At 39.3% G+C, this 26727-nt stretch overlaps 2 protein-coding genes across 7 annotated transcripts in view; one reads left to right on the forward strand and one right to left on the reverse strand.

Annotated features, from left to right (window-relative positions):
- The window catches only part of LOC136101007 (albumin), a 433515-nt gene that overhangs the window by 42674 nt on the left and 364114 nt on the right, over window positions 1-26727 (forward strand). The window lies entirely within an intron of this gene.
- On the reverse strand, window positions 5856-26604 carry RASSF6 (Ras association domain family member 6). Of its 5 annotated transcripts, none has more exons than XM_071807903.1 (11): window positions 25793-25817; window positions 20353-20442; window positions 14513-14591; window positions 13098-13249; window positions 11461-11552; window positions 10847-11031; window positions 10338-10439; window positions 9017-9068; window positions 7988-8106; window positions 7802-7899; window positions 5856-7040 (listed from the first exon to the last, which is right to left on the reverse strand). In XM_071807903.1, exons 2-11 carry the CDS (start codon window positions 20421-20423, stop codon window positions 6965-6967), a joined length of 1026 nt encoding a protein of 341 aa, XP_071664004.1. In that variant the 5' UTR covers window positions 20424-20442; window positions 25793-25817; the 3' UTR covers window positions 5856-6964. The 5 variants fall into 5 exon arrangements, with proteins under 5 accessions (XP_071664004.1, XP_071664003.1, XP_065693120.1 ...); XM_071807902.1 differs by lacking the exon at window positions 25793-25817 and adding an exon at window positions 25584-25782; XM_065837048.2 differs by lacking the exon at window positions 25793-25817 and adding an exon at window positions 25622-25781.

A 26727-nucleotide genomic window follows, 5' to 3' on the forward strand; every position in this document is an offset into this window, starting at 1 on the left:
TCTTCTACCATCTACATCAACCTATATTTCCCTGCCTCAGAGCAAAAGAAAGTCATTTTCAGAGGTCAGTAGCTGTACTGGTTGGTGTAGACACCACTAGAACACAAGAAACAGGCATCCAAAGTTAGGTCTGATAAACTTGCCCTCCCACTGCCTGTGATGGGAACTGCATAGAAAGATACCAGAAGAACAAGGAAGTTACTGCCTCAAGTTCTGCATTACCTTTATGGCTTAATTAGGGCTAATTTCCCAGAATGGAAAAGCCCATGTGTTCTTCCTCATCCCAGGCACTCCTTCCATCTCTGAGAAGTTCTAGTCTTTGGTTGTCTTGGTCAGAGAGAACTGGACACACATCACAGTCACTGCAAGAAAAAAACCCAAACTGCTATGGCCATTGATTCATACTGTGGTGATCCCACACTGTCCTGGACCTTCTAGAGTGGTGCATGACATATAAACCATCTGGGTGGTTTACTCATGGATATTCATGGTGGAATAACTCCAAAAAGAAGCACTGATATTTTATTTCTGAGGGGAATGGGACACATCCCTGCTCCCTGCTGCAAATAGTGGGTGATAGATAAAAATGAAAAAGCTGCAGAAAAGACGTGGGCAGTAACAAAACAGGGACTGGACTTTGCAGGACTAGCATTACAGAAGTGCTTTGTGAACAACATGATTACCTCCCAGCTTAACAGAGCTTGCTTTGCTTTTCTTGCAGAATGCTCATCTACCTCATCAAATACAAGCCCTAGATCACAAAGGAGCAGCTGAGCTCCACCATAGTGGCCTTTACTGCCATGAGGGAGCAGTGGTGCAAAGAAGAAAACCATGAAGCATGTTTTGTGAAAGAGGTATAATTTCTGTTTTCACATACACGTTCTGAATCAAAGTGGAAACATTGAGTATACATAAAAGTGCTTCATTCCTTCATTAGGCAGCAAAAGCAAGGCATGATGAGACAGAATTCCTGCAGTTATATTTCCAAAACCAAACACTGTTGCCTGCACAGGCAGATATGTGTACCAGTTGAATGATCAATATAGAATTTATCTAGTTAGTCAGATATTTATATGGAGCAATGTAGAGATACAGAGCTCAGCTACATCTGTTGCTTCTGGGGAGTCATTGGGACTTGCCCTGTTGAAGGATTCGAGTCTTCCCCTGCCTAACCATTCTTAAATAACTTTCTCTTTAAAAGTTCCTCTGCACTAAGGAAAGAAAGGATATTCCAAATTGTAGGTCAAAGTGTTTTCCCTGTTTATTTCCCTCACCTCTGTGTGCTTCTTTTCTTTCCTCTGTTATTTTAGCTCACTGTACTTCATACCACAGAGCTACTTTGGCTTCTCTTTACCTTCCAGTAAATCTGCTTCTCCCTACTTCTCATCTCTGCCCCTCCTTGATATATTCTGTAACTGAACTTTAACAAACCATTCACAACCCTTGAGCCTTGCTCTCTCTCTCGAAATCTTTGCCTTGTTTTGCTTTTGATGATCAAATACAGAAAATTCTCTCTTCTATTAAGAAGAAATTTACACCTCTGAATCTACCCAAAAAGCACATCTGCAAAGAACCTTTCTACTAAATCTTCCTCATAGAATTGCATTTCAGCATTTTTCCAAGAAATACCAAATCTTGTAAGGCAATCTGAGCTGAACAGTAAAAGCAAAACATACGTTAAACACAGTGATTTATATTTATGAATTCTACATATACAGTGTCTGTACACAACTTGCAAAAATTATTGAACATTACTTAGTGCTACCATACTCAGGTAAGTTGCTCACATGTGCTTCATTGCCTGATTTGCTCATGTATGTTTTGCTTTTTTTCAGGGTCCAGAACTTGTGGAAAAGAAGTGAAAAAATGTTGACAGTGTAAAGAGCTTACATAGCATAATGGAAATTATTTGATGAGTGATAGAAAGACAGACAAATTTAACGTGAGCATCTCTTTTCTAAACATTTGTCTTAGTGGAGAAAAAAGATGTTGCAGCTTTTTACTCACAAAACAAATGAAGTTGTGATGGTTTACACCAGCTACAGTTCTGCTACTGTCCGATTTGCCACTGTAAACCAGATAAAAGAGGTGCCTCAGAATGAAACATCAAATTCCTGCAAAGAATCTGCTGAGCTGTGGAACTGTAAAGCTCATCTGCTCAGAGAGTTCAGCTCATCTGAATGTTAAATGTGTGCATAAACTGTATTCAGATGCGGAAGGAATCTGCACACAAACTTCGTACATGTTTCCCATCACTTTGATTCAAAATGATCAATGGCATGTAAAATTTAAACTAAAACAAGTAATGCAAATGCAGATTAAGTCAAGAGAGAGGGTGTACTGCTTAGGGGAAATCCACCAAAAGAGTAAGTTGAATAGATAGAAGAAATTCAGGGTTCATATGTGGCCACCATCTTATGCTATGGAATATTATTTTTCTTAAAGCAAATAGTAACAGACAAAAATAAAACTGTTCTAAATCTTAGACTTACAAAGCATAAAGGCAAAGCAGATCAATTTTTAAGAAAATCTGCCTGTAACCACTTTTAAATTATTTTCAATCACCAAATAATTACTTTTGCATTTGTACAGCACTGTCCCTGAAATACAACACATTCATTCACTAATATGGGTTGATCTAGGGTAGTTATAAAGTTGTCTTTAAGCAAAGAAAAAATTATCTTGGGCATCCTGGAACAGGCAAGGAAGAATTGAGATAAGAAACATGTCATGGAAAGGACAGAAGATGAAACACCAGAACTCTTGATCAGCAGGGAAAGCACCAGATGGCTGCTATATTTATACTCAAGATACTCAAGATAGCTTGACACACAAACAGCATTTGGGTTTTTACTTTCTATTCAAATAAAAAGAGATTAGAAGGCATGTTAAAAAAAAAAAAAATCAAAACAGTAAAAGAAATTTTTTTTTTCTGGAAACCTGTGCCTTCAAGGAGGAGATACCCAGATTTTCAGATTTTTTTGGTGGATGTACCTAGCAGTTGTTATCCTAGGAGCATTTGAAAATATCTGTAAAACTTTGTGCAAACAAATGTCTCATATAATGCAAGCCTAGCTTAAAGTATTGTCATCAGAGAGAAGTTTCAGAGTCAGACTGAATAGCTCAACCAAACTGAGTCCCATAGGAATTCATCCTGTATATACTGCTAGGCAATATTTTAATTGAGGACAGAATAACAAAAATAACACACATGCACTACATTTGTGGCTGACAGAAAGACGGAGAGAAGACGGTGCAACATTTTAAATGTCAAAATCACCTTGGCTAGTTAGAGAATTAGTGTTGAAAAAAACAACGATGTTTTATGAGAACAAAATTGACATACGACATAGGTACAACTAAGCAGCTGCACAATTTCAGTACAGGAAAACTACTCGTTAAGAAGTTGTATGGATAACAATGCGGTTACAACAAATCAGAAGCTAACTCACCACTGGTTAGCTGCTGATTCAAGTCTATCATGGTGCTTGTGTACTAGGAGTATAAGCAGAAGAAAACCAGATGAACAAGATGAATAAGCCATGTAATGCACTGTGCAAGTATTCTGACATCGGGCCTGTGAGAAACTCCAAGAGTCAACAGCATAAGGACAAGCAGTGGAAAAAATACAAGAAGCAAGGACTGTATGCTACTTGATACATCAAGGACAGAGGGATTGATACACGATTGATACATCAAGGACAGGGGGGGTAACTTGTGATAGACAAAAAACTGCTTTTATAGCAGTAACTTTGGTGGGAACACAAACTACATCACTTATGTAACAACCAACTTAGCAAATCAGCAAATGTTTGAGCAAGCATCATAGCAAGTATAAGTGCAAGCCTGAGATTGTAATAAATGTCTCTCACGGCACCTTACCGAGAGCCTGTGCCTCTTTTGCTACAATGCACATATTGTGTGTCCATTTTCCTCACCTCCAATAAGAACAGTTCTTGGGCACTTCACTTCTAGAAAGTATTTCACTGAAAAGAGAGCAAGGGTAATGGTCAATGATCCGGAAAACATGAAAAGGAAAGCTCAAATAGATTGCAGTTGCCAAGTTTAGTAAGAAAGGCTGTAGGAACTCGCAGATCTTCACATAGCAAAAAAAAAAAAAATTGAACCCAGGACAATGAGCAGCCAGTCAGGGCCCAGTAAGGGGAACGAAGCACCAAGACCAACAGTCTGAAAAAGGTGGGGAGCTGAGAGCAATAGAGAAATATTTAACAAGCGTTTCCCAAGTATCAGTGATAGTTCTAATTTAAAAAAAAAAAAAAAAAAAATTAATAGATGACCCTCTAAGGCTTCTCTTAGCATTGTGCTTTGTTAGGATTTTACGTTCTGATGAAGATCAGTCTTCTGGAATTTGGAATCTGGGGAGGGGTTTGGGTTTTCAGCTTTTATTATTTTCCTTTTTTTTTTTTTTTTTAACCTTTGTTGTTGTTGGTTTTTGGGTTTTTTTGTGTGGTTGGTTGGTTTGGTTTTTTTGTTGTTTTGTTTTTTGTAAATCCCATGTTGATTTAGGATTTTTCTCATAGGGTAGCCTGGTAGTACAAATTGAGGTACGATTATACTCTAATTGATGCCTTAATGGTTAACATGTTAGACTCCGAATTCAATAGCAACCCCTATTTCCTCCATCACCTTTGTTTTTCATAGCTGTCTTACTCTGAATATCCAATAACGCTCTGGAATACGTTCATCCCCTATTCTCGTCTGTATTTATCAGAAACTATTCATTTAAATGACCACAGTATTCCCGAAGAACTAACACTGCAGCAGAGTTGCAGCTTTCACTAGTGCTTAAAACCCAGAAGACCTTAGATAGCCTGTGCTATGTTCTGTAGTTATTTTCCAGAATCTTTTAGTCCCAATTCAGCAGGACAGATAAAAAAAAGATTCAAGTATTTAACATCAGACAATAGCTAAAAGGCTCAATTTACAAATTGTGTACACACACAGAGGACTGGAGAACCTACCTGAAAATAATTTCTTTACCACACGGTCTGTGCGTTGAGTTTTGTTTTAAACTCAGACAAAGGAATTATTAATATTTCATACTCCAAAAATTTTCATACTTCACCTTCATACAACTACTCAAGCATTTACTGAATGGAACACACAACAGATATAGCCTATTCTGCATTAAAAAACAACCTAAATACTTTTTTACTGGTTCTAACAGATGGCAGCAGCACAGATCTCTGTAGCACTTGCAATTTCCCAGTGAGTGCAGACTGCTTCCCTGCTCCTGACCTTCAGCTATCTGAATCCTGCTTTGCAAACGAGTTCCCACTTGCTCCTTATAGTAACTTAAGCAGAAGAAAGCCAGAAATCCAGACAAACAGGTCTGCCCCTATTCTGACTTGAGCACCGTTTTCATAGTGCTTCTGTATACCCAGCTGGTGCCCGAGATGCATCTGGCTGCAGAGGGATGAGCAACTCAATACACGACATTGCTACAACTGTCACCTTGGAGTTTGGGTAGGGCCTTGACCATGAACTACTTCAAGACAACTGAAATTTCACTTTATCTTGCAAGTACATATCTCCTGCAGCAGGTATTTGAGTGGTCCCTGGGGAAATTTCAGTGATGCTTGTGTGCATACTTTTGTTGCTTCAAGGAAGTTATTATACATTTGCACCTCTATGTTATCTGTTATTTAATACCATGCATCTTGATTGCCGAGTTTTTGTCATCTTTCCTCTTTGTGCTCCCTTGCCTTTGATTATTTTCCTGGACAAGATAATAGACTGCACATTAAATTGAGGCCCTGAGCACAATAGCTTCAATTAGCACAGTGGTATTTCACTTTTAAATTACCATACAAGTAACAGCATCTCAAGCAATGTGATGTTTTCCACATTTGATTTATTCCACAGGATTTCTAGGCAACATTTTCTACACATTGATTTCCTCATCTCACAGTATTTTTCTTATTATCTGCATAAGCCAAAGGTAGCTGAGGCAAAACACAGATACCATGTAAAAGAGACAACCTAATGCAGGAGGACAATTAATTGTGCACAAATTGGATTTTATTTACATTTCTACAATTTGAGCTTTACTATTCAACATGACTCAAACAGACAGGATCCAATAGCTGGCTCCTGTACACTGCACTGTTCAAAAATTTCACTTGTGGGGAGGACACCAACCTGATGCTATCATGGCTGTGATGTTCAGCCTCTCTCACTGAACACTTATAATTTCCACCTTCAAATATAAAACACAGGAAGCAACACAGAATAATTTTTTTCAGTAACAACAACAAATGCTGAGGTGCCTTCCAGGACCTGACTGAGCAGATAAAACAGTATTTAGTCAGAGTTCTTATTTTGCAGTTCAAGAGATACTTCAGAGATATGCTTAAGAGCCAAGTAGCTATAAAGTGGGAGGGTTTCAATTTATGTTTTTCAAACTGTAGCTCAAAGCTTAAGCAAGTTAGGCATCTATTAATACCAATCTGAAGCCAGTGGGATTTCATGGTCTCTCTTGCCTGCCTATTTTTGTAAGGTAAGTGAAAAGCGTAACTGCAATCTTAGATACATAAATACCTTTTGCCACTTAACTCTACTGAAAAGAGTAATTCACACATTAAATTAGCATATCTGTTATCACAATATTTTTCATATATGCTAAACTTTTGCTAATGGTTTGGAAAATGGTAGGTTTTAAAGCCTTGTGCTTTTCCCAGGATTTTTTTCCCTATCTGAATTGTCTAGTTGGATTCAGCATCTGACTTCTGAGGGATTTAGTGAATCTTCTTAGGTGGTTCCCAACTTGTGTTCCAGAGCTGAGGCAGCATGAGTTCATTTTCAGTTGCGTAATAAGACAAGCTTCAGCACTTTGAACACCTTTGTGCTTGAAGTAATCTTCAGTCACAACACATGGAAGTAAACATAGTTACTGTCCTTTGGTAGAACTGGTGCATGGAGTATTCACAATAAACCTTTTACATCAAACTGTGGTCTCTGTTTTTTGAACAGTTCGACTATGAAGGTGCTGACATATCACACTCTTCTCTTTAAGGTACCTGAGATGAAGAGAGGGAGAAAGCATTTAAGTAGCATAGAATGCTGCATAAGTTCAACCCAAATTTTAACATGCCAGTTGAATGGCTGAAAACTGCTGTAATGAAAGCTTTTCTCATAGAAAATGGCAATGGCTATTTACTGTTTTCTTTACGTTTCCCTACCACTTTGATTCAAAGTGATTATCAGATGGTAATTTGATAAAATTGTACAGACTCTCATTACTTTTGACCTCTGGTCTCAGATACATGTTCAGACATACCGATGCATTTATAACTTATACCCATTGTGCATTTGAGCTACCATCAGAAGAACACACGCCACTTATCAGAAGCTAAGTTTTAAAGGGATGTCAAGAATTTGGCACTAATCTAGATTAAACGGTATGGCTATCTGAATAGTATCACAGTCTTTACTGCATTTATACTTTCCAAGGAAATACTGAGCAGCAAGTAGAACCTGGGGAACCAGTGTAAAGCTTAGAACAAAAGAAGTCCAATAGAAGTGACCACAAGGGTCCGAATTTTCTGGGAAGGTCCACCCATATATATGTAGTCTAGTATTTATTCTGGAACCTTTAACAGCAACAGTTCATCTGGGGATGCAGGATACAGAAAGGATTATAAATCCCACCAAGTTTCAGTCAAACAGTCACAACACAGTGTTCTAACTGCACACTGCTACATAAACCTCTTGAGCCAACCCATAACTGTAAATATTCACCTGGACTGTAAGCAATACCACTAATTTTACCTCTATTTACCTTGCAATTGTTTGTTGAATCTCCTGTTGTTCTTCTTCATTTATTCTGCGCAGAATTGATTCCAAAAAGGGAAGATGAAATTGAAGATACTGAGCAACCTATCAAGAAGACAACAAGAAATGCACATTAGTGAGTATGTGAGTTGGGAAAAACCCTGTGAAGTTTTAGAATTGAAGATATACATACATCACTGCTGATCTCTTCCACATCCCTGTCCATGAGAAAAAACTTGGCAATCTTCTGGGAGGGCCCCTGTAAGAGTCTGTGCAGTAAGGGAATATCTCTGCTCCTCAGCTGCTTCTTTTCTGTGATTCAGAAGAAATGTCATGATTCACAGACCATATAACCTAGCCTCTAGGTACCTCATGCAATCAGCAATCTTTTTTAATTGACAAAGATCCTATATGTGACTGATAGACAATTATTAGACACATATCAAGTATGTAACACATAAATGCAGGAGGACGTGTCACCTCACTTATGCTGTGCATTTTGAAAGAAATTGGTATATTTGACACAAAGGAGATGCAATTTAGGTACCCAAGTATGCAGTTAAGAGACTGATCCAGGCCCATCAGCTTGACCAGAACTTCCTAAACTACAGCCACTCCATAATTGTGAAACATTGCTTCAACTTCATATTTTGCCATTTAAGGTACACGCCCATCAGCTCTCTCTCCTGTTTTTTCAGGTTTTGTTTTTAATAAAGATTAAAGCTGCTTCATCCTGAAGCAATAGAATAGATGATGCTGCATAAGCAATACTTTTCCTCTACAAAATTAGTACTTTAAACCAGGCATCTGCAAATCAAGACTACAATCCAAACCATCCAGTGTCTGTGACACCACCAGCTGGAGCCTGGTATCCCACAGCTGCAGTGTGGCTGTGCAGAACATAAGTTAGACCAGAAAAGCATCTTAAACACAGCTGTCAAATACAGGAAAAAACTAAGGCCTGTTTAGCTGAACCAACCACACTCACAGCACTCAGAGCACACAGAAAAAAGTACTCATATTTTCCTTGCCATCAGAGGACCACACATCTCTAAGGGGTCTCTAGAAAAGCCCAAAAGCCACACCATGTCTACACTGCCTGAACAAGGACAGACGCCTGGGATTAATTCTGTCACTCCCAGTTAAGCGCTGCACACACACGCGTGCACACACACAGAGGATAATTAGAGATGAAGCAATCAAACAGCAATGTCTGGCTTACCTCCAGATGCATGGATAATATAAAGTGCAAATTCATGTGGACTGTTTTCTATCTGTTAAACACAAAACAACAACAACAAATCTATTCAGACTGACTGATACACGTCCCTAACATTTAATTAGCATCAGATATTCTCTGTGCTTTTCAACTCAGATATTTAAATCTAAGTCTGAGAGTGGGATCCCATCAGTGGAAAAGTTAAAGGATGGTGGATTTGAGTAAGATATAAAGCTGTGCTGCCATGTTCATTGTCCCTGTACCCCACCACATCATCTTTGCTTTCATTATCATGTTGCCCACATCAGTAACATGCCCTCTCAGCAATAACAGATCTTTCCAGTCTCGTTTCCTTGGAACATCCTTAACTAGTTCAGATAACTTCCTTTTCAGGTGATCAGCAGATTTACCAAGGGTATTAGGACTAGGGTAAAACCCTAGGATCTCTTCCTGCACCCTTGTCTACACAACCACATTCAAAAAATAGCAGTCCTCCTGAACACTTACTTTTTGACTTGTTCTCTACAACTTTGCAACCTGCTCAGTAATTCCATTCAATGTTATCATCCATAGCAGTCAAATTATCCTTTTTAGTATTTCACTACCAAGTCTCACTAAGCATGTGAAGTCATTCTGCAATAGCAAAGTCTAGACAAGCTAAACAGAGTTATCAAAAATTGTACACTAAAAAGCTATGTAGAATAAAGATATTGGAGAAACACACAGCACTAGTGGTAAATATATATTTCTGACTGGGTATAATCATGTAAGATGGTACCAAAGAAACTCCAAGGGGTGGGGGCAAAAAAGAAAAAAACAGCGTGACACTGATCTTGAGCATGATTTTTAACCCTGACTTTCTGGAGCTTTTGATGTGCCTGGATCTAACAGAACACTTACCTCAGCCACTCAGGCTATAAGAGAACTCCCTTTTGTTTCAAGCAAAAGACAATTACGAGGGCCTGTCATTAGAGGGAAGCACGGCTACGTGCATTTAACACACAACCCTCCTCTGTGCTTGGAAACGCTGACGGTGCAGCAGCACTTTCCCTTCCTGTGCATGAGTTTATACATTCTGTGGTTCTTCCTTCACTGCCAACTATACACTTAAAATACCTCTTCTAGACTCAAATAGCTGTGGAATAGTTGTAAAATAAAACTGTTCCTTAAAAAATGCTCTTTTTTTTTTTTTTTCCTGCGCTCTGTTCCATGAACTATACCCTCCCAGTCATTTCCTGCCTTTCACCCAGCACTGGTGTGACACAATTGATTTAACATTTCTAAACACGGCTGCACTTGCTTCTGCAACCACACAGATGGTTACCTTAAACTTTTGAAGCAATTGTTCTATTACTTGTCTTGTTCTCATCTGGCTGTTTATTCTTATTTTGGTTTCTGATCCAAAAGCCGGAGTAAAAACTGATGTCTAGGAATAAAAACAGCAGCAAAAGAGCATAATATGAGAACTCCTTTACTCAACAGCTGGGACTCAAAAGGATCTAAACCAGCATAGCTCCAGAGTAAACTGTAGGGTATATAGATAAGGGCTGGCAGTGTCCTCAGGAAAAGGAAACAGCACCCCCAGGATGCAGCACCACTGAGGATCCTGCACACCCTTGCCTCATGCAGTTGGCCATGCAGACTTGACCCACCTCTGAGGAAGACCCAGAAAATAGACCCCAGGGGCTGAGCCCAAGGCCCAGTGATGGGGAACAGTGGGGAGTGCCCCTCTTGGCTGAGAGGGGGCAGGGGAAGTCCAGAAACTTGCTGGACATTTTTATATGTCCCAGTAGCCAACCTCAGGTGATGAAACACAAGCACAAACATTTGTACCTCATGGTTGTAGAAATGTCCATTAATTGAAAACCTGTGAGTTTCTACTTCTGTCCTTGCTATCATGGGGAACTTGGTCCTCTTGCGCACAGCAGCTGCACTGCTGACAGTGCTGGGCAGGGTAGCAGAATCATGTTCCTTCTTGCTCTTGGGCTTCAGAGTACAGCTTTCGTAACATGGGTAACCTGGACAAAATGAAACTACATCGGCATATTGTACAGCTGCTCCCTACCCTCCTTGCCAGCAGCACCGCAGGAGGAAGGTTCTTGGTGGAGAGATGGTTTTCGCATTATTTTTTTAGGTGGCTGGGGGGATGGTAGTAGAACAGTGCATGGGTGTACAACTAAGAGCAACAGGCTGTTTGCAAAGGCCACACTTTAACATTTTGTTCACTTCTAGGGAATTATATATTTGGTGAAAACACAGCCCATCATTACTGTCCATTTGAAAAGTTTTCTACACAGTAATTGTCTTCACTAACCTATCATATGCCAGTATTTCGCTAGCATGCAATAGACATTTAACAGAGACAGATTTCCCTTTACTGGTCAAATTATTTTTGCATGGTCACAGAACAAAGAATTTTTAAGGAATGTAAGAACACAGACACGAACTTTGCTCAAGATTTGGCTTTTCTTCAGTAGATGTCAATGTCTCCCTGCTAAGACAATGCAGATCATCAAATTCTCCCCAGCGAGTCATTCCCCTGAAATACCAAACATATAGTTATAGTTAATTATTCCTCATTAACTCAGTGAATTCAATTTATCCTGTAGCCAGGCTTCACATGATACATTCCTATTGCTGTTCAACACTTTATAGATTATGACTACAGACTTCACTGTGGTATATGAAGGCAGTAATTTTTAGCTCAGATCGTAATAAAACTAGTTGGTAATGCATGGTATGACTAGGGATCCCAAATGCAACAGTCCTATTTAGAGCCTGTTGAACATTGACCATGATGTTCCTTAAATTATTTGGAGTAATTCTCTATCTGTTTTATAGTAATACCTTGCATAAACCACAGGAAGGATAGCAGGCAGGCATACAGAAAAAAAAAAAATCCATATATTATGGTTTGAACAGTCATAAGACATATCATGTCTTCACACAGATGGGGACATGAAAGATTGAGTTACCCCGCTGGCCTCTCATGTTATCCAAACCATTTCTGTAGGGGAACAGGGAATTCAGTCCAGCCTGCTTCAAACCCCAAATTTCTTTATGCCAATACTTCTATAAATCATTGCATAAACTCTCTAGCAATAAGTCTGTGGTCTGTTACTGTTCTAATGGAAAATGAACCAATTTTCAGGAAAAATATTAAAAACTCATTTCCTATATATATTCAAAACAATATTCAACTAACTCCAATGAACAGGCCAAAAACAATCTCTGTTTTGTTCCATACATTTAAAAAGTTAATTCAAGATCAAACAGTCAAGCTGCTCTGCCTACCTTAAAAAAGCAAGTCAGGGCAACTTCCCGTTTCTGTTATCATTAATTAATATTTACCTTAAGATTCAAATCTCCACCAGTCATATGTTTCTTAAGAAATAAAAGGCAAAGCTAAACTTGAACTGCCTAAAAGGCCACACACACCCCGTACCACTAGACCTGGTCAAGGTAAACAAAGAGAACCAGATTTGTCTCAGACTCTAGTTGTTTGTTAGTTACTCCTGACAAGTGACATCCCTTAATGTCAAAAGCAAGAGACAGGGATTTTACCGGAGCTACACTGAGTGGTAGAATTAAATTCACAATTCAAACTTGTACCATGGGCAACTTAAGGCAGTGGGTAATTAAGAAAGTGAGCTCTTAAATACAAAAATTATCAGGGAATTGTTCAGGGTAAACATTGGCTTAGCCTCCTTATTACACATTACTCAGCTTTAGTTCATCAGATGTAATAAAAAAAAAAAAAAAAAAATCACTAACCAAGGTTTGGAAAATAGTGTTCAAAACACAAAGAATAAATACTCTAAACACCTACCTCCATTTTTTTTTTTTTTTTTCAAAGATAGGCCAAATATAGCAAGTGTCAGATCAGCACAATGGACTCTAACATGAAATGTCACAGACAGCAGTCTGAAGAAGCAGATGATCTCTGTGTATTTCTAAGGTGTTTTAACAGAATTTGCATGACCAAAGCCCTGGCTTTAACTTCGCCCTGAGAAGCAATGGTATCACACCTGAGGTGCTTTGAAAGGTAATCTGTGATAGACAATCGCTTATCACTAACCCTTACCTTTTACTAGGGAACAAACCCACATTTTCTGTGGACTTCAAAGTTACAAAAGAGGGTATCTGCTTCTCATCCTGAATTTTTAATTGGATAGGATGTCGGACTCCCCAAAATATCAACAAGATTCCTTCAATAAATGGTTTGCTTCCTTCTTGCTGAAGAAAAAAAAAAAAACAAAAAACAAAAAAAAAAAAAAACAAAAAACCACAAACAAAAAAAAAAAACAAATAAAAAAAAAAGAGAGAGTATATAAAAAATAACCAGTGCAGTGCTCCATATTAACCAAATAATAATAGAGTAATAACAACTGATTTCTCCTCAAATTAACAGGAACATGTTGAAATTGGTCAAGACAGAGTCCTGGAACAGGTTACCCAGAGAGTTCATGTAACCTCCATCCATAAGGTATTTCCAAAACAGCTAAAGCCACTGCTGACCTGATCTCACTTCAGCCTTAGTATGACTTTAACCAAGAGTTTTTCCAAACAACATGTCTGCAGCTCCATGCAATTATAAGTCAAATCCTATTTGTTCTACTTGTACGACGAGCTCTTCTGAAACCAGGGCACTAACAAGGTAGGAAGGGGAAGAATTACAGCTGGTAAATGAAGAAGAAACAGTTAATTAATCTGTCCTTGTTGACACAGGGCACTGCATCAGTCCAAACCCCGTTATCAGTCCCATGCTTGCTGACATCAAACTGTCACAGCAGAATGAGCTCGGACAGAAAAGTAAGGACTATCTGTTTTCAGACCATTTTTGCTCCAAATTTCTCTAAGTGTCCTTTTTGGGTCTTAATATCAGCAGAACAAAAGAAATGCAGCTTGTGAAGGGAAGGAAGCTCAGACCTCTAAACGAGGCACTGTGTGGTATGAGAGACAGTTCATACTTCCATCATTCCTTCAGTGCCACAGGGTCTTCTAGTCTGCACAGAAGACACATTCCTGGGGCTACGCTTACAAGTGTACTGTAGATTTAACATTTGAGGAAGGAGTGACAGTACCTCCTTGACCAGAGTGATGGTAGTCCTGCCATCACATGCTTTTGGTTCAAGCTAGAGGGACAGGGGAGAACTGAACACTGAAGATTTGCAGTTCTGCTCACTCCCAGCTAATAATATTAGATTTGAGAAGTCACCCCAAAGAATGATTTCCTGTGGTACATGCAATGTGATGGCGAGGAGATCACACTTAAAAATCTGAAACTCTCACTAGTCTGAACATACCTATTTCTGTTCTCTTCACAGGATCTGACTCTCGCTGTGCTGTTTTGTTTACAGTGAAATACTCCATCTAATATACTGACACAAAACAGGTATCTCACACTGTTCAGCATAGCTGCATTAAACATCAGCACCTGTTACTGCTTTTCCTACTGTTATGCTGTGCTTTTCATATTATTTTTACATAGACCCTTACCTGATTATATGACAGCTGCAGATTTTCTTGATCAGAATAGTAAGAGTTGTAAGTCTTCAGAAGAGAATTGAGCTGCTCTCTAGAATAAAAGATCACAATGAAAAGATAATTTTTAAACATCTCTGTCACTGTAAAATCCAGGTGATAAGTGGCAGGGTAACACCCTGTATCTGTGTTACCCACTGAATCTTCGTACATGTTTGTTAATCATTAATACAGGAACTTCAGGAATAAAATTTTGTCAAGATCCTGGATTGCTTCTAAGTTGCTTGTTTAAAGACCTGATACACAGTGGAAATTAATTAGTCACAGTCTGACGTGACGTTAATAACAATGCCCTAGAATAACTTGTACTTTGGTCTTCCGTTACAGTTATGAGGAGAAAGCAAGCAGGAACAACACTCCCATCTACAAATGTTGCAGATAAAGTAGGTTACAATTTGTTTTCCCTGCATGGTGGTTTCCATGTTGTTTTTTTTTTGTTTTTTTTTTTTAATTATTTTTTTCAGATACTCTTCTTATTTCAAAATATCTACAGCATGCTTAGACAAAACACTTGAGTTTCCTTCTACTTGAAAGATAACAGATTTGCACTAAGTCTTTGCTCAGTAGAAAAAAGATGAAGAGAACCTCCGTCAACAAGCAAGGATAAGCCTGCACATCATCTCAGATTTCAAATAGAAATTCAGGATGCAATTGAAAAAACGTAGTATAGCGTTCTGCTGCAGAAACACTGCATAGAGGCAGGAAGGCAATGTGAGACACGCTGGTGCTAATTATGTTTAAAACTTAGTATTTAAGACCCACTGTGGGAAATAACTATGCCTGTCTCCACTTCTCAAAAACTCACAACACTGCAGAAGAAGAGAGTTTCAGAAAATGGTTCAAATTTGATGAAATTTCAAAATTACCAAATTAGAGCTACTGCACAGGTGAGTTGCTAGGCCATGGTCTCTACCTCCTCCCTTTGGCAACTTCATCTGGAAAGAACTTTAGCTACTGGATTTTAACTGAGTGATTGCCAAATCTCCTGGGAAATTCCAGCAGAGACTGAGATGCTTTTGAAGAAGGAGACACACCAAGTTGACAAGGTCCAAAGAAGAGCAAGGGGAGTGATAAGTGGTATGAATCATGATGAAGACAAGCAAGTTGCAGCTCAGGTTAAAGGAGGGCTGAACAAAGACAGAGTTAAGTGATGTCTATTTCAGGACTATCAAGAATGAAATGCTCTTCCCCATACCAATTAAACAGCAAACATTTAGACTGTAATTCAAGAAAGCAATTTCCACCAGCAGAGACAATTAGGCATGGGAAACAATTGCACGGAAAGGTACACATTCTTCCTCACAGACAAACCCTGAAGCACCAGATGAGCCAAAAAAACATCAAAATGGTTTAATGTACTGTCTTGCAGTGGTGAGTGAAGACACCAAGTTTGTTTCCAAATACTGTATATTACTTCCATGTTTTTGTCTAGTATGAGATAATGTAAGAGCCAAAATGTAGGCAAAACACATCTCTCAGTAAGTTCCACAGAGACTTATTGAAACTATTTAAGAGTTATGTACTACCAGAAGCACAACTGCAACTTCTACATCAATTTTAAGTTAAAAAAAAAAAAAGAAAAAATAAAACAAAAACTCACACCACAACAAAACACCCCAAAACCAAAAGCTGACTTCTAACACTGTCACAAAAAAAAAAAAACAAAAAAAAACAAAAAAGCAAATGAAAAACACCAAAAAAAACCACCCCCACACCCAAAAAAACCCAACCCACACTCAAAAAAACCCAAACCCCCCCCCCCCCCCCAAGAATGCTACTCAGTAGTACTCAGCAGAAATCACATTTTAAATATTTCACCAGAGTTCACCAAGAACAAAGAAATAACATCAGAGATGCAGGAATATATGAACAAAAACCATATACAAAATATTAGACACCTCCTTCTATGAGAGATATATTTAGAGAGAGGGGCTTCACAATACAGCCTTGGGGAACAGGAGACACTATCATGTATAGTTTCAGCAGAATTTTTAACTGTTGTTTTCCTGTAAAAGTCACAACACACCTACATCCCAAATTGCAAGGATATTATCAATGGTGACAGTGGCACTCTTATCAGAGATTACAAACCAAAGAGTGATCTCTACCCTAGGAACAGGAACAAGATCAGCTTGTCAGTTGTTGCAAAGAAGACCAGAAGGATATTTTCAGGGGGGAAATCAATGTTATTTCATAGCATCTCTCTGATCAAACTATGCCTCAATTTACTCAAGCTGACCATTTAAATGTCTGCACAATTGACTGTGTTAATTTAAAAAACAAACAAACAAACAAAAATCAGCATTGCTTAGGAGATCTCACTTTAGATACTAGGAAATGCCAAGAAATCAGTGCAAGAGAAGAGGAAAATAATGGATTATGCTAAGAAATGCAAATAATGTAGGTGGAAACTGCTATGTTTGATTTTAAGTGTACCAACTAGACAAAGGAAGTATCTTCTGTGACACTGTCATACAGTCTTACTCCAGCAGCCTACACCTTCTGTGGCTTATGATGCACACACTCTTCTTTCATTTTCAGCCTTTGCTGTCCACAGTCCCTTCAAGAGCTCAAGCAGGAACTTTCAACAGGGTGATGTTTCTCAGTCACCTGGTACTATTTCTATGTTTCCGAAGCATCTGGATACATATCTCTTAATAACACTAAGCAGAACTATATCATGGTGTGTCTCTACATGGGATACAGACCTGTAGCACCTGCTTCTTTGTTTGGAGTGAGGCAGGCAGATATCTGACAGGCTGGAGAGAGAAATAGGGGGGGACGCTTGGAGGCCAGTTAAGGTGTGTGTGCATGTGCTTGGAGTGGGGGGAATGCAGAGTGTACAAGTGAAAAACTTCCCCTGGCATACTCTATCCATTCCTTGCTCCACCTAATAAATCAAACTTGGCAATGTGCTGTTAGCTGGTGAGAAGGGAGAATATAAACCAGGCTTTCATTCAGCAGGTGACATTAGGACAAGGGCTGCACCACTAAACCCAACAAGGTTAACTGCATTCTCTTCTAACACTCTGGATGTAAACTAGCTACTTTGTTAACTTACTGCAACTCCTCAAAACATATTTTGAAGTGTCTTTATCAAGAGCGCTGGGTTCTAAACCAGCATTTTCAACATTTATTGCAAATCACTTTCATCTTAAATCCTAGTAACATGGGTGGTGAAAGCCTTTATTTCGTTGTGTTGGAATAGCTCATCATAGGTTCTTCGTGTCTCGTGAGCTATGAGGGATCATATTTCGGTCAACCCAACAAAAGTGTTAATGGACTTGGATATGAATCAGGTATAAGCTAAGGGTCAGCAAGATTAAGGACATCTTGGCCTCATAGACAGACAAAATACATATGCAATATAAGATTAACATACAAGTAGGAGATATGTAGGTTTCTTTGACCTATGTTGTGATAGACCTGCTTGTGGAATGTTTAAAACCTAAGTCTTTTTATGCTTAGGAGCCTAATATCTTTGGCAATCATTTTATTGACAGCTGTTATTTTTGCAAGCTTTTTCCAGGTAAAAAGTTGGGTAGATCAGTTCCCTGAAGACAGATTAGGAATACATAAGGATTTAGGTCACAATCTGAGACCCAGCTGTTACTCTTAGTCCATGTTGGCAGCATAAGCAAATAAAACCACAGTCTAAAAGCACTAAGTGATGTTTTAAGGGCTATCTCTGAGGCAGATGCCATTTCTCAGAGTAAGCTCTGAAAATTTTCACTTAGTTTCTTGCATTGTCTAGAAAAACTTTCCAGTAACTTCCACGGAAGTTTGCACATCGAAATCTTTTAAGTTTCAGTCTTGCATTAGTGCAAGCAGCTGTGATGAACCACACAAGCCATTAGAAAAGCCCTGAGGGAGAGATTTAACAGTAGCTCACACTGACTCGTTTGTCCTTTTGTAGTGTAAGAGGACAGAAAATTATTTTTTTTTTTTTTTAGCACCAGAATGAAGTAACACATGCATCAGCCTACTAGTTCTAGAACGAGTCTTCGTGTAACACAGCTCCACTACAAAGGCCCAAAGATGGCCCTAATCAAGATCCAGATGGTTGTCATCTCAGAGTTATGCTGCCAGAAAAATCAGTGGCTCTTGTTGTTTTGCAAGACTGATTCCCATAGCACAGCTTTTTGACAACAGCCGAATGCAGCCAGTAACGGAAGCCAAAGATAAGTAACTGGTAGAAAGACATAGTGATAACCCCAAAAAAAGGTAATGTTTACTGCAGATTCACCACTTTCTTCAGTAAAGAAGGTAGGATACAAGGGAGAAGTAAGGTCAAGACTCCCAGTGGTAAACCACAAGAGACCCCAAATTATGTTTGTTCCAAATACTAACCCAGAACAATTCACCTGTGTCCTCTTCTCCCCTAAGCCCTGTGCATTCATCCATGAATATTTATGACAGTTATGCTTAAAGACACAATAGTTCAGCCAGCCAAATAATCTCACGTGCTTTGGTCAGCCTTTTGATCCAGCCATTGTGCAATTCCCGAAGAGCAGGCTTGCCATGTCAGCAAGATTTGCATGATACCACTGTAAGAGTAGTTACCTAACAGCAGATTCAAGGCATAGATGAGGGATGATAGTCTGGAAATTCCACTGGAAGCAAGTTTGAGTGCATATGGAATACACCAGTGATTCTTGAAATGCTTATTAGTTTTTTCTTAAGACAAAGAAGCATGAAAAGTGCTTTAAACCATGACTGTAATGCAAAATGGTCTCGATCAGGAGGAAAAAAACACCACCACAAAACCCACAACACACAAAAACAAACAAAAAAACCAACAAAGACACTGGTTCATTTAGAACATTTCCAAATGCTTTTGTATGCCATACAAAAGTTCACACAGATTAATTACCCCTGATGTAGAAGCAGTATGTCCCAAAGCAGCAGCAATACAAAGAGAACAACTATTTAGGAGAAGGGAAGGGATGCTTTTATTGCCTGTCTGTTTTGGGCAAAGCTCCAACACTCCTTCTTAAGAAGGGAGAAATGAAGAGCAGTGGTCATGCTGCATATAAGAGTATCAGGATTCAGATGCAAATACCTATGGGAGCACGAGACATTTTACCCTAGGCTCCATCCCTGGGTGCATTTATGGTCTGCTTCTTCAGTGGTCCCACAGAAACATCAAGAGGCATGGAAGTGAAGTAAGAAAAGAACCCCCTCTTCCAACTCCTGTGCTCTGGGGAGCAAGGGAAAATTTAATCCCCTAAAAAAGTGATGGAACTACACGCCAGGAGAGACAGGGTTTATGGCATCATTAGGAAGAATTCCTACCAGCCAGATTTAACTGTGGAAAAGCATCCCACAAAAGCCAGTTCAAGTGCAATTCCAAGCTTTTTAAAGAACCACTTTCACTTGCCACAGAATAAAGATTGCAGCCTGACAGGTCTTTCTGCAAGTAAAGCCTGCCATTTGGGGCTAGAGATGAAAACCCGTATCTTAAACAAGTAGAGCTCGAGTTAAACACTAGAATTCATGTTCCATTTCAATTGATTTCAAAGACAGGAATGTCTTCCTCCCTAATATGAAATTTTATTTCAATATCCACTAAAAGCACTGTTTTACCTAATGAACAAAATGCACAGACCAAAAGGTTTAATGTTCTGTTCTTTGAAATCCAAATAAAGGGCAACTTTGCCCTGTAGATACTTCACAGAAGGCAAGTTGTAGGAATTGCTGCTGCTACTATGGGCTCAGGTCACTACAGGATCCTCTGAGTAGGGGGGACTAGCTTGAATTAATTGTCATTAAATGTGGGGGTTTTAATAATTTACCTTGTTATGGACTTCTCCTCATTGATGGAAACAGATGGTAGATGCTGTGCTTTCATAGTCACTTTCTTCATTTATTCAGAAGAGATGAAACTCAACAAAAGGTTAAAAAAAAAGAAGTTACATCCCCTAATGCCACTAACAAAAATACATGGTAAACACAATAATAAAACTTTAGTTTGCTAAATGACACAGGCCCAGACACTCATTCTAAGGGCTGACTACACCGTATTTTGACAACTTTACACTTGGCATTAACGCCTAAATATTTCCCACTCCTACTAAAAAAAGCCATAAGTCTTTCCCACCAAGTACATCACAGTACCTTAAATCCCAAATACTACATGTACAAGTAGTTTCAGGATTACTCTGCTACTCAATGATTATTCTTCACTTGCTAACAGACTGACACTGCAACCCATTTTCTGGTTAGCATTCATTTGTTAATTATGGATAGAGCATTGCCCAGGATCACACACGCTTAAGAAAAAAAGACGACTCCGCAAACCACCCTTAACCAGGTTTGTGAAATTAAACAAGAGGTGTTGATCATTGGCAGAGTCCTGCAGCACAAAAAGAAAGCAGTTGAGACACTGCAGAGAGAACAAGGTTATAATTAAAGTGATGTAGCAATATAATTTACAGGTCTCCATGTAGTGATTCTAGCGCACCATGTAGGCAGCAAGCCAGACCCACGAGACTCCAACAATGCATTTCTCAATAAGCTTAATTATGGAGTCTTGGCCACTTTCATTCCCCCTCAGATACTAGAAGAACAGGCAGACTGAGGAAAGTAAGTGAAGAGACTCAGACTCAAGATTGACAACTGATACTACACTGAAAGAAACCTTCATCTCAGCCCAAGAAGTGGTTTTCCGAGACGGGGAAAACAACAACCAAGCCAACCAACCAAAACAAAAACATGAATCACACTGAAAGCAATAAGATCTCTACAGACTGCAATGGAAGTGGATTACTCCATTTTTTATTTTTATTCTTTAGGCATGATGGCAGAGGAATCTGCCTAACAGGACGTGATGTCCTTCCTCCCTTGTGCCAGGAGACCGACTTGAATCTCATCTCACACTGCATTGGACAGAGCCTGGTCCTGGTGAGACCACATCTGGAATATTGTGTCCAGTTCTGGGCCCCTCAGTTCAAGAAGGACAGGGAACTGCTGGAGAGAGTCCAGCGCAGAGCCACGAAGATGGTTAAGGGAGTGGAGCATCTCCCTTATGAGGAAAGGCTGTAGGGAGCTGGGTCTCTTTAGCTTGGAGAAGAGGAGACTGAGGGGTGATCTTATTAATGTTTACAAATATATAAAGGGTGAGTGTCACGAGGATGAAGCCAGGCTCTTCCCGATGACAACCAATGGTAGGACAAGAGGTAATGTGTTCAAACTGGAACACAAGATGTTCCACTTAAATTTGAGAAGAAACTTCTTCTCAGTGAGCGTATCAAAACACTGGAACAGGCTGTCCACGGGGGTTGTGGAGTCTCCTTCTCTGGAGACATTCAAAACCTGCCTGGACACCTTCCTGTGTAACCTCATCTAGGTGTTACTGCTCTGGCAGGGGGATTGGACTGGATGATCTTTTGAGGTCCCTTCCAATCCCTAACATTCTGTGATTCTGTGGTTGAAGATGTCCGAAAACTGCTCTCTACAGTACTCATGACAAGTAGCATTCAGAAAACAAATTCAGAAGAGAAATTAAAAGCTTGAAAAGACCAGGGCTACCTTAAGAGTTAGCGCCTAGCTTCTGTGCAAACTATCCTAAACTACTGAGCTGCTTTTTTAGAAGAATAGAATCATTTAAGCCTGAAAAGAAGTTACATAAAGCTTCCATAGTCATAGATGAGCAGCTTCTAAAAATACATATGTGGACAAATTAGAAGTTTTGCAGAAAAATACATTATCTTCAACCTACAAAAGATACAGGAAGTTATTTCACAACCTCTAAAACTGAAGGCACTACCAAAATGAGCTTCATGCAAGCAACAGGGGTTTCTAATAGCCCTTCACCAGTAGTTCACCAAAAAAAGTAGGAAGGCTCCCATATATCCCCTGTCCTCTGGCTGACATCCACTGAGGCAAAAACATACCTGAAAGCCAAATAAGCCCAGGGACCTCTGTACAGACATGAGATTGTATATAAGGAAGAGATTGCTGTACGCTGGGATAATAGTGGGTTTTTTTGCCTCCGAAATGAGTTCAGTAACCATTGGCCGCACCTTGAAACCTGCTTTTATGTGATTTATTACCTCCAACTGAATCGACTGCCTATGCCAATCTAATTGCAAAACAATTTTAGAAGATGCAGAGGAGTTTATGTACATTGGCACCTGAGTAACTGGATATACACTAGGCTTCCTCCCATCTGTCAGGAAACAACATGTTCAGAAGAGCAGATAGCCAAGTCACCACTATTAAACATCAAGCATTAATGCTAGCAAGCTCTAGCACTGCTTCGTTGCACATAGTTGCATTCTTTTCAATATAATTTGACCTTGAAATGATTCATATGAAAGAAAAAGCCGATCTCTACAGATTAAGAGAAGTGATCTTTACACACACACTGAAAGAGTGAGATAATCACAGAACTATCTGTTCTGTTACAAAGTGAATGGCTCTCACTAAATTAGTTGCCTAAAAGCCTTATGCATATCTTAAATCAGGTGGCTGCCATTAAAATGAAACAAACTGGAAAACCAGTGGGTGACGGAAATCATTCTTCACCGATGCCACCCCTGTTCTCTCCCTCTCTGGCTGATTAGCCTGGACAAATACTGACCTTTCCTCCTACAGTTGGCACAGAAGCACAAAAAATGCTTGTTATATTTTCCTCAGTTATGTGACCTGTTTTACTTATTGGGCTTGTACAAAACATTTCCAGACAGCCAGTTCATCCTAGAGATAAAACACTTCTTTTCCATGTACCCTTCCCATCATCAGCCAGCAGGTTGAGAACACACAATGATGTTCCCAGCACAATTATTTGACACCAAAAATGACAGTATATTTACACTGGTGCTCCACAGATCCATAAAGCTGTCACATTTTCTATCACCTCCCAGTATTTCTTTGTTTTCCATGTCACTTCCCCATAGCTCTTTTGAGGAAGCAAACAGGGGAAGAAAGATTTTTTTTTTTCATAAATCCCATTCATTTGTAATAACAAGAAGTGCGGAAACTTTTCAGTTCTTCCAACAGTGTGTGACTGTGGCCATCTATTCACAGCTATCTCCAGATGTGCTCAGTGTCAGACAGTTGACTTCATCATTGAGCTCAATTGGACTACAACCACAAAATTCTCTCAGATAGGAAGACTTTGTAAGTGGGACCTTGGCTGGACTAACCTCCTGGCCTGAGAATTAACTAAGAACTGTAATGCACAGAGAAAGACTGACTGAAGCCTAAAATATTTCTGGAAGGAAAGAAAAGAAACAGATGGGAAATAGAGGAGTAAATGAGAAGTGGAACAGATGAAAAAAGAGCCCCTCCAGAAGAAGACTGCAACTATGGGAGAAATCAAGGAAAAACAAATGGAAAAAAAGAACACTGCACAATCCCAAAGCTGCGAGAGGAGCTATAGCTTCATCAAGGGCACAAAACAAATCTCACCAAGGTACTTAACTTTACTTTTCTATAAGATCAATACATTTCCTAAAGCATTTTTTTCTCCAAGAAAAAGTCAAAGCATTAGCAGAGAGGCAGATGAGAGGACCTGTTCAATCTTACCGAGTACAGCGATTTTTAAGCTATTTGCTTAAGGGGACAGCACATGGACAGGACAGCGGACGGATGATGAAGCAAGGGTAAGAGCTAACAGCCATGCAGATATTTACACAAGTATAAAAGGAGGCAACTGTAGAGGAAGCCTGGAAGGAGAGAGACACCTGATACCCAGAGTTAAGCCAAGCAGGAGCAGCCAAGTAGCTTTTTAATTTGTATGTAACAGCCTAGACGTGCTTTTTGGTGCCTCCCCATATTAAACTAGGGACTGCAGAGCTAGTAGTGTGCTATGCAGAGCTCCTACGACTGGTAAAAAAAACCCTCAAATCTGAACCTCTCCAAAGACTGAGGTATTTTTACCCAGTGCTTCCCAAAGTTGTTCCAAGAACACAGGAAATAAGAAGGTGGTGAGTGTTCTCAGTTTCTCATATAAACAACCACAAGGCTCAGTTCTATGAACTTGCTATCGACAACATATACCTCTATTATTTTGTACAGCACACAGAGCTTTGCACTGTAGGTACAATAGCCACATACCTACATGGTTTTCCTGACTCAGAAGTTTCTAGTATTTAGTAAACTTTTGGACCATTCTGTTTTTCTATAAAAACAAGATTAGGATTTATTCACAGATATAAGAAATTCAGTATTAGCAGATTAATTTTATTAGTCTTTTTTAGTCACACACTCTGGTTATACGACTCTTCATGTCGTCTTGTTTTCAAGTTAGATGTCCTCACCACCAATGCAGAAGTCTCAGCAAGAGAAAGTATTTACTCTGAACACTTGCATTTTTCCCACAAAAACCAAGGGTTTTTTCTGTTTTGTTCTTCCTTTTGTAAACTTATTTACACTTGATTTTAAAAACTAACCACCACAGTCCAAAGCAGTAACAGCACTACTTGAATATGAAACACAGCATAAACCCTCTGTTCAGGCAGGTTCAGAATGGGCCTTGATTACCAAAACCAAAAGTTGTTATACATCAGTGAAAATGGCCCCTTATCATTCCAAGTCATGACAGGAGAAATACACAAGCTACCTCCCTTCACACAAATGATTATGGTAGAGCAAGTCTTGCACTAAATCTATTTCAAACACTAAGTAATCCATTATTATAGTTACTTTCTATTTCAGGTTGCTTAGGGAAGATAGCTTTTACCCACCAAAAAGAACCGACAAGGTCACCCACATAACCTTTTCAATCACACTGGTAACCGAATGAAGGGCAGCAAAGGCTTATGCTTGTGTACACCCTTAGCAGCAACACTACCTATTACCTGCGTATTTTAATTACAACTCTGACTCATGCAAGTCACCTCAAGGTTTAGGAACATCTTTGACGAGAATTTCTGACCAAATATTTCTTCTTCCCTTGAGCACCTTAATTACCCAGAAGGAATCTGACTGAAGTTATAGGTGACTGCAAAGAACCCTGCTTTCTACTGACATTGCAGGTTACATAGCAAGCAGAACAGCTCCGGCTTTACATTTCACTTACCTTTACATATATATAAGCAGAGGAGGAGTTTCACATACCTTTCACCGAGTCCTGGAAGAGGCATGACAGTATCGCACTGGCTGACAGCTACCTCTGCTACTTCACAGAACCCACAGAGCTGTTAATTACTATTTTGCTTAACAAACTGGGAGTGCTGAAAACCCAGGACACTCCCCACACCTCAGTGCATGTCGGGAATATTTACCTACCTGCTTTCCTTCCTCCAAGCAGCTGACAGAAACACTCCCTTAGTCATGGTTACACCTACAGGGAGGCTCCTGTTAACACTTTAATCACTAACTTTATGATGAGAGGCAACCTGCTGACTCTTAGTAATTATTTGCTGACAGGGTGCACCCTGAAACATCCTGTGCCGAAAGGACTGTTAGGCTTTAACCTCTTGTCTTGTCTGTTTTCTAATCCATAATTAAATAGTTTTTCTTTCTCCAGATGTACACGGAAGTCTTTAGTGTTTAGTGGAATAACTAATACATACAACCAGATCACGCCACAGTGTAAATATATGGATTTATAACATTATGACAGAAATTATGAGAACACATATTGATCACTCAATCACACAGCTTTATACTCCATTTCTTGCTTAACTGTATAATACCGTTATGAATATTATTCATAGGGCAAGAGTTGTGTCTGTAAGAGAGAATGCATCACTCCTTCGCTTTATTTGCTCAGTAGGTAACTGATAAGCAGAATTTAAGCTCTAAAAACTATCTGAACCAACACAGATCTTCCAAGTTCCTACTGTTTGCCATCCATTTATAGTAATCAATTTATTCATAGAATCAAGACTGAAACTGGAAGTTTTTGGGCCACAGAGATAAAGTATGTACTGAGCCTGAATTTGCCTTCATACCTGCCTTATTGTGCCAGGATTTATATCAAGTTACTTGTGGTTTATATCATTTTATGTTAGGGAAAGGCAGAACAGACCTGTGAATATTTGATTCCTGCTCACACTATTATCCTCTGGTGTAATTCTGATGTGTCCCTCACAACAGCTAAACTCACAGCTGTACATGCTACTTGAAATTAGGGATTACCATTCCTGATGCAGCATTTGTAGTTCTGCACCTGAAAGACATTTACATAAGGATCTCATTGGTACATATAACGTTGAGAG

The sequence above is a fragment of the Patagioenas fasciata genome, chromosome 4 (genome assembly GCF_037038585.1).
Source record: "Patagioenas fasciata isolate bPatFas1 chromosome 4, bPatFas1.hap1, whole genome shotgun sequence".
NCBI classification, from domain to species: Eukaryota; Metazoa; Chordata; class Aves; order Columbiformes; family Columbidae; genus Patagioenas; species Patagioenas fasciata.